Genomic DNA, 8,395 nt, shown 5'->3' on the forward strand with positions numbered 1-8,395 from the left:
TTGCGTGAGTCTGCACATGAAGTCAATTTTGATTTCTGTGTTTCCCTTTAACAAGACCAGGCTAATATTCATGTATTTCTTGATTGGTTTGCAATTCTTTTTTTTTTCCATTTAATTTTTGTGACTGTTTTGTAAATAAGATAACGCAGATTTTGGAACTTGTTCTTTTCCAAAGATTGCTTGTATTAATTCTTGCTTCGATGGTTGTTAGGCATGCTATGGTCCTTGGGAGTGCAAATTAAGTGTCCATCCATTTGGTTCAGCAGCTGATGACAATGGTCCACCAGTTGCTATGCAATACTATGATGGATTTGTTTTTCCTCTTTTTTGGACTTTGAAACATTATCATTTCATGTCTTGTGGAATACATGAACACATTAGAACTTCATACATTAAAGCTTTTCACTCAAAATTACAAGAAACGATTGTGCATCAATGTAATTATATTTGGTTGGGAACACAGGCCATATTTCCACCGTGCAACGCACGGTTTATGCCTCCTAGTTCAAGATAATATGCTCTCATACCAGGATGCTCTCAACCCATTTCAATTTGTTGTTGTGTGCTCATGCCACCATCAACTGTTGCAAGTAATATTTCCGGATAGCCAACTTTAGAGAGATGATATCACTCAATAATATTTTCACAAAAAAAAAAAAAACAAGCGAGGATTTAATTTCAATTGTGCAATCTAAAAGACAAATTGCTCATTGATCCAAATAGAGATTTTATTTTAAAAAGAAAATACAAGCAAACCAAAATATTTGTTCTTCAACTAAATAACAGCCCAAAAGGCAGTCACAACTATTTGTACAACTCCAGGACTCCAACATTACCCACAAGACATTGTAATTTTACGTCTTTAAATCCAGCTCTTATAGCCAAGGCTCGAACATCAGATTCTGATCGCTCTTTCCCTCCAGGATTTTGAGTCATCATGAGCGCATCAGCTTGGAAAATGCCTTTTACAAAAGCACTAGTATCAGGTTTCACGGGCAGAATCAAATCAACCACAATTACTTTTCCATGGTCTGGCAAAGCTTTGAAGCAGTTCTTCAGCAGCTTTAAGCAATGATCATCACTCCAATCATGGAGTATCATCTGTGACAAAATTGTCAATGAAATTCGGATAGAGGGCAATCCAAATTGACATGGCTCATTTTTTTTTTTTTGGAAACGAAGTAAGAGGGCAAGGCAACAGAGGTCTTATGTCTGTAAATTAGTTATTGGTATATTTTGCATTTTCAAACATAAGCTAATTGCTTAGAACTTGAGTTGTTGGTTTCATGCCAAAATAAAAAAATTACCTAATTTAGAAAGGGAAAATTAAGAAACATCCTATCTAGCACATTCTACATCTTCCCATACAAGAAGATTCCTTGAGAGTGATGCATAACATTTTTGTTGATCAACCCATAACAAAAATACATGTGGTAGGATATGTACAAACTATCTATTTCTGCTTTAATAGTAACACTTACGATCATCTATAGACATGCAAGTAAACAGTATCCAGGGGTTACTCCAGAGGCTGATTTTCAAGGTTCTTAAATTGCCACAGTAGTTATTCAATTTTTAGGAGATTCAATTTTGCAAGGGCACTTTTTTATATCAGCATGCAGTTCCCCAATTAAGCATCGAGGTTACCTTCATGAACATAGCATCTCCTCCAGGAACACTTTCAAACATATCTCCACCAATGTGTTCCACTCCTGCACCAAATTTTTGATGAAATAGATATTATGGTACTACTACATGATAAAGCTCTACATTCAGGAATTGATGGTTATTTACAATTCTGTTTATGAACAGTTTACGCACTGCACCAAACAAATGCACCTTCAGACATATATGTGAACATACATCTTTGTACATTTCAGTTTTGCAACGAGCTTTCCATTGAACGTAACAAGAATGATAGTATAATCAGTAGAAATACTTCAGAAGTTCACTTACTCTAATATAGTGAATCAATTTGTGCATTGTTGATTCTGTTTTAAGGTATTGGATAAGGTTCTACAGTTAATTTGTCTTCAACTTATAGGAATTCTATTTGCTATCCCTACCAAAACTTATTATCCATTCAAAAGAAGTTTTTCAAAAAAAAGAATTAGAAAACAAATCCACATCAAAGTCTTAATTTATTCCCAAGGCAACAGCACATCTTAATTTTAATCGGCATCCAGAAAAGTTTCTGCTACCTCTGCATCATATTAAGCTGAACAAGAGTCGAATTCATGGTCCATATGATCATTATTCTGCTGAAAAAACACGACATACAGAGATAATGATATGTGTGAGTGCACTTCCTCAGTGGACATGTTGCAGAATGCAAATCAAATTAGAGTTCCTCTGCAACAAGCAAGCTGAAAAGAGATTCTATCTCAAAATTACTATTGATTAATACTAGAAACAACTTTCATTGTAAAATGAAGTTATCTATGAAAAGATTTTACTCCAATTATGTCAATTTCCTTGCATTTAAATCAATAGTAGGTGTGAAGTAAATGGTAAACAAGAAGAAATATGAAGACAAGCAAAGTTTCGATAGTGCAAATTTACCAGGATAGGATGGTGCATTTTCAATGACATGTGGTAGGTCGAAATTGATACCCCTTATGGAAGGGTATTTTGATATAATCTTGTGAAGGGTTATTCCAAGACCACCACCAACATCAACCAATGTCTGAAGGTGTTCAAAACCCTTATATTGCTGAAGCAGTTCTTTCATCATTATGGCTGTAGGACCAACCATTCCCTTATTGAATAACTCATTATACTTGGGATCCCTGCTAGGGTAGTCAAATGCATGTACACCATGGACTCTATTGAATGGAACTCCTCCATCAAGGACAGCATTCCCTAATTCATACCTAAAATAAGAGCTAAATTTGAGGCACCCACTATTTGCAAGTAAAACTGCATGAAGTTTTTCATACCCAAAGAATTCAGCAGGACAAGGTAAACCATTTAGCTATTTATCTAACTTATAGGAAATGACTTCAACACGTCAATACACCAGTATACTGGTGGATCTATAGGAGGCAGCGAGGGGCGGCCGACCCCCAAGATTTTGAAAATTCTTTTGTATCCCCTTAAAGAATGAAGAGTTTTCAGTTACACCCTTGTAAAAATTTAGAGTTTGCCTCCTCGAGATTTTTAGACAAATTTAAGGTATCCTCTCAAATGTACATCTTTCATAATCTTGCCTCCCAAACTCTCTATCTCTGGTTCTGCTAATATGCCAAGAAATGGACTAAGCACACAAGCAATCAATGAATCATCACTGATATGAAACTGAAAATTTGAAAATAGATCAGGCCTCTACAAAAGATAAGATGTGAAAATCAATGTACAATGTTTGTTATCAAAAGATCATGTTCATGAAAAATTGATCTTTAATTGCTCATTAAACTGCATGATGAACTTTTTACCATTTTCTGAGGCATAAGTAAAAGTTTGTCATGCATTTTGTGATACCCATGGCAAAAGTTTCCACGCGGTATAACTTGATTTTATGGGCTTTGATTTATCCAAGTTACTCAGCTTAGAACAACCATTCTTCCTTTCTTGCATTCCTTTTTAATAGACTAAGGTCATCTATAGGTCAATTTATAAACAGATATACTCCGTCCCACCCACCAACGTGGGCATCCTCACTGGTTTTGGCCTAGGAGACTTATTTTGTATTCATTAAGTAATATTATTTCATATAGCATTTAGACATAGTAACGCACAATACTTGTAACCACCACATAGAAATTTAAAATTCTTAAAAATAATCAAGAACATATGTAAAATGTAAAGGCTTAATTACAAGATACCCCCAAAATGAATGTCACTTTCTCACATTGTCCCACTCATTGTCCAATTGGATGAATTAACTTGTGAATTTTCAAGTTATTATCAATGTGATACAATTAAACATGTAGCCGCCATCCATATTAAGTATGATTTGATCATTTGACATGCACACTTTGCAGAAAAGCAAAAATAATAATGCACGTGAAAATATATTTGTTTCAAATTCATTGAATTTGTTGAGGACATAGCTTGGATTTAGTAAAAATATATTTCTTGCATTCCTTTAAATCTTATATTGGTGAGAAGATATATTTTTTAGTAAATCATTAATTTCATTGAGTGGAACTTCATCTCTTATTGTAACATGTACATCTTATAGGACAAAATTCAATTTGATTTGAGGGTATGAAGAGGATGAGAAATGAAAAAAAAAAAAAGGTTGATTGTGTTATTGTATTAGAAACATTGCCAAGTGCCAATAGGAAAATGTGGATATGAAAATAATAAGTTTCTGATGGGGTGTTTTGTAGTTAACCCAAATGTGAATCTTTAAAAATTAACAAGTTTGACTGGAAACCAACAAGATGTCATTGATTGATGTCAATTATTAATACATCCTCCACTGATGTCAAGCTTTAATAGTTTTATTGTATTTCCTCTACGGATTCAATTCACTTAAAATTTATGTATTTTACATGCCGAAAACAAGAAACCTGTGGACTTGTTCCATCAGTTTTCCTGTATATTTGTTGTTAATTACTCATCAAAATAAAACAAAGAAAAAAAACCTGAGTTTATCCACAGAAATACTAAAAAGCATTCTTAGAAAATCAAACCAGCTTACCAGCTATCAATCAAGACCTTATCTTGAAGCAACTCCACCAGGGGCGCCACTGAGTTTCCCTCCTCATCCGGTACAAAATATTCGGCAACCGGAGACAACCCATAAACTCTTTCATAACCCACATTAGTTTCCCCACCACTGCCGCCGTCGACGGCAACCTCAACGACGTCGCAAGTGAACAGCGAGTAGCTACTCAACAAGCGAAGCATTCTGTCGAGCATGGAAGCTGCATCAGGATTATTAGTCACAAGCAACTGGGATGCGATTTCTGAAGGTGATAGCTTGGCTCCTGGGCCGGCTTTGGCAATGATTTCGAACAAATTTAGCTTCACAGCATTGTATAAAACCATCGTCAGTGAAGCCGAACTAACCAGCTGCATTGCATACGAGAAATGGTTCTGTTTTTCTCCTTCTTTTCCATTTTCACCCGATGATGATGATGATTTCAATTGGGTTTTCACTGAACTCTCCATTTCGACTCAGTTCTATCTGCCAGCTTTACTCCACCTTATATAGAAGCTCATTTGGACTTGCATGGTCAGCTCAGTTTGCCTAGAAAAAGTCTATATTCTAGTTCCGTTTTTAATAATTTTTCGTTGGCACGGGATCTGTAAGTGCCGCGATAAAGCCACTCAAAAATATTCGATTTTCCCGTACCTTTAATTGGATTAACTAAAAGGGAAGGCAATTGAAGCAGGGCTGGGGCAGGGCGGGAATTCATTTTCTCCCCCAGTTAAAAAAAAAACAAATAAATATATGTATTATAATTAATATAAAATATATTTAATATTATTAGTTATAATGATTATATTATTAGTTATAAGTATTAGATTATGTATATGTAATAAGTATAATTAATATTAGGGAGGGTTAAATCCACATCTCTCCATACTAAATTCATATCTTATAAACTTACACCCATAGGTTTTAAGTTCATTTACTGCTTCTTGTAGTTTCAAGAAACATATGTTTATTTAATAAAAGAAAGAAAAAACAAATGGTTAAATTGTAAAAGAAAATATTTTAAAACATTTACAATGGCTTAAGAATATTTACTAATTTAAAATTTAATTTAGCAATCTAAAATTTTCAATTATTAATAAGCATGTAAATAGAAATGTTCACAAATTTCAATTCCATAAAATTAAAATCAAGCAATTTCCAAGGTACAATATGCACTCAGATTGAATTGATACCAGTAATATATACTCCCTCCCTTTTTTTATAACTGTCGTTTAAGAAATTTGCTCTTAAGTACTTTTATCTGTCGTTTTACTATCCCCATGCAGCATTAATTATTTTTTCACAATTTTACCCTTTTATCTCTCTTTTCCAATACAGGGTTCTTAATTACTACTCCTAGTAATTATTGCTTCTCTTTTGTAACAACCCTAGTAATTATCTGCCCCTCCATATTCTTTCTTCTTTTCTATGTTGAACCCCCTTTGTTCTTCTCCATCATTGGACAAAGTTTGAATATTATGTTGATTTTCTGCTTCTTCCATGATATTCTCAGTGTTAACATCTACATACTCTGTTTAATATCATACAAACAAATCATTAGAATGTTGAGAATGGAGAATAAATCACATTTAATTCAATAATATGATGGCGAATGGAGAATAAATCACATTTAAATCAATGTAATTAACAATAATCACATTTATTTGAGAATGGAGAGACCGTATTTGTGAAATGATCAATATGATGGCTTTAACAATAAATGTGTATGGAATTAGAATGTCTAATATGTTGAGAATTAGATCTAATTAAATGATCTAATGAAGCAGGGAGTATAACCATATTTAAATTAAAAATAACGGAAAAAAGTAAATGATCTAATTAAATGAGATAATAAGAGAAAAAATATTAGGTACCAATATTATCTTCACAAAGTGTAGATGGCTCTTGATTTAGATCCAACAACGGTTGAGTTGGTGTTAACATCTCATGCATTGAAGAACTTGGAATGACATTAAGGTCAAGAATAAAATCACCGGCTGCATCAATGTTAAGATCCGGTAAATGGTTGTAGGCTTCCTTTAGTGTACTTCCATCTTCAACATGTGTTTGTGTGAATTCAATATTTAAATCTATTTCAAGAAGAGGCTGTTTATGTTTTGAAGCCATGTCTAAAAGAATACAAATAATAATGTATTTCTCTTGAGACTAATTTATATAGTGAAGTCCTTATAGCCTCTCAAAATATTTGGTGGGAGTTAAAAATGTTTAAAATTTCAGATTAAAAATTTAGGTGAAAATTTTTGGTGGGGAAGTTTTTCATTTTAGAAACATTTAGTTTCATTTTAGAAACATTTAGTTTGGTGGGAGTTAGTTTGCATTGCTTTTGGTCTAGTAAAACAGCACCATTAAGTACTCTAGTGAGATAAAACATAGGTGAATTGGACAATTAATGAGGGTACAAAAGGAAAGTAGTGTATAGATTTAAACAATGAAAAATTTTTCTTAATTGGTGTGCAAAACCTTAAACGACAGTTATAAAAAAAGGGAGGGAGTACTATTTTGTTACATGTAAGTTTTAAAGAAATTTTAATTAAATAAAATGGCAGTAGGTCATAAGAGGGAAGAGCAGAAACATAAATTTTGAACGAGAGAAACAAGAAAAGGAATTTCTATATAAAACTTAAATAAAGATTCGATGTGAATTTTTTCTGTAGAAAAGACGTTAATATTCCTTCTTTTCATTGTGTAGAAAGATAATTAAATACTATTAAAAGTGTTGATATAATGTATAAAAACTAAGGGCGAAAGTGTCTAATAAGTGCATAGGGTATGGATTTAATCCCTTCCTTAATATTATTAATTATACTAATAATTATACATTTATACTAATACAAATTACCCATTAATTATATTAATACATTTATACTAAATTACTAATTACACTTTTACTCTTTTACACTTAACAAATTTCTATTTGCCCCCATCGGAAACAGGACAAGGGGAAGCAGGTGGCTGGGTGAAGGAATGTTTGGGCAGCCGAACAGGCCCTTTTCCCACCCCCACCCCCACCCCCGCCGTGGTGCCATTCCTATTGTAACTTTCCCTTTTGCCTAAACTTTTTCTTGCACAAAAAAAAAAAACCAAAAATAGAGTGAAAAGCATACTCAAAATGATATGTATTCCCAAGTATAAAAACATGAAAAATCACCGTATATTTATATTTTATGTTTTCAATTTGAAAATTATTTCTCACAATTGATTTCACGCATCTAAACTGGGGAATAGTTTAATTTTTACCCTCAATTTTATTCTATAATAATGAATCCAGGGTGAATCCTCTTAGTTATTAATTATTAATATCAGGAGCAATGTACACACTAATATTAAAGATGTAGACAGTAAATCGACAAAAATAAGCTCAATATAGTTAAAATAATTACCATCTATCTGCAGGATTTATTACAATTTCAAAAAAATGATCAACTTTTAATTTTCAAGACATAATTATTTCCGGCTATTGACAATAAAATTGTGGAAAAATCGTTTAAAACGTCCCTCACATTTTGTAAAATGACTTTTTTCATCTTTTACTTTTAAAAGTGTACTTTTACGTCCCTTACAAAATCATATTGATTAAATTTAATCCCTATCCAGGTTTCCGACTAGTTTTTTGTCGGAATCCACCATGTGCCTTGCACGTGATCACTTTTTAAGGGCAAAATTATAAAATCAAAATTTACATAATTCAATCCATAGTCTCTCACATTTCAAAAAATAAATTTT

The 8,395-nt window shown here is 32.8% G+C and overlaps 1 protein-coding gene across 1 annotated transcript; it reads right to left on the reverse strand.

Moving 5' to 3' along the window:
• Positions 1 to 714: 714 nt before the first annotated feature.
• On the reverse strand, positions 715 to 5,254 carry LOC113780041 (caffeic acid 3-O-methyltransferase-like). The gene is made up of 4 exons (XM_027325866.1): positions 4,649 to 5,254; positions 2,563 to 2,873; positions 1,648 to 1,712; positions 715 to 1,101 (listed from the first exon to the last, which is right to left on the reverse strand). Exons 1-4 carry the CDS (start codon positions 5,119 to 5,121, stop codon positions 805 to 807), a joined length of 1,146 nt encoding a protein of 381 aa, XP_027181667.1. The 5' UTR covers positions 5,122 to 5,254; the 3' UTR covers positions 715 to 804.
• Positions 5,255 to 8,395: the final 3,141 nt, after the last annotated feature.

This window comes from Coffea eugenioides, chromosome 1 (genome assembly GCF_003713205.1).
Source record: "Coffea eugenioides isolate CCC68of chromosome 1, Ceug_1.0, whole genome shotgun sequence".
In the NCBI taxonomy this organism is placed as follows: domain Eukaryota; kingdom Viridiplantae; phylum Streptophyta; class Magnoliopsida; order Gentianales; family Rubiaceae; genus Coffea; species Coffea eugenioides.

Coding starts and splice junctions, on each gene's coding strand:
- LOC113780041 (XM_027325866.1), bottom strand. CDS start 5,121: ATGGAGAGTTCAGTGAAAACCCAATTGAAATCATCATCATCATCGGGT. Junction 2,874..4,648: donor AAGGTCTTGATTGATAGCTG/GTAAGCTGGTTT, acceptor CTCTTATTTTAG/GTATGAATTAGGGAATGCTG. Junction 1,102..1,647: donor GAGATGCTATGTTCATGAAG/GTAACCTCGATG, acceptor ATTTTGTCACAG/ATGATACTCCATGATTGGAG.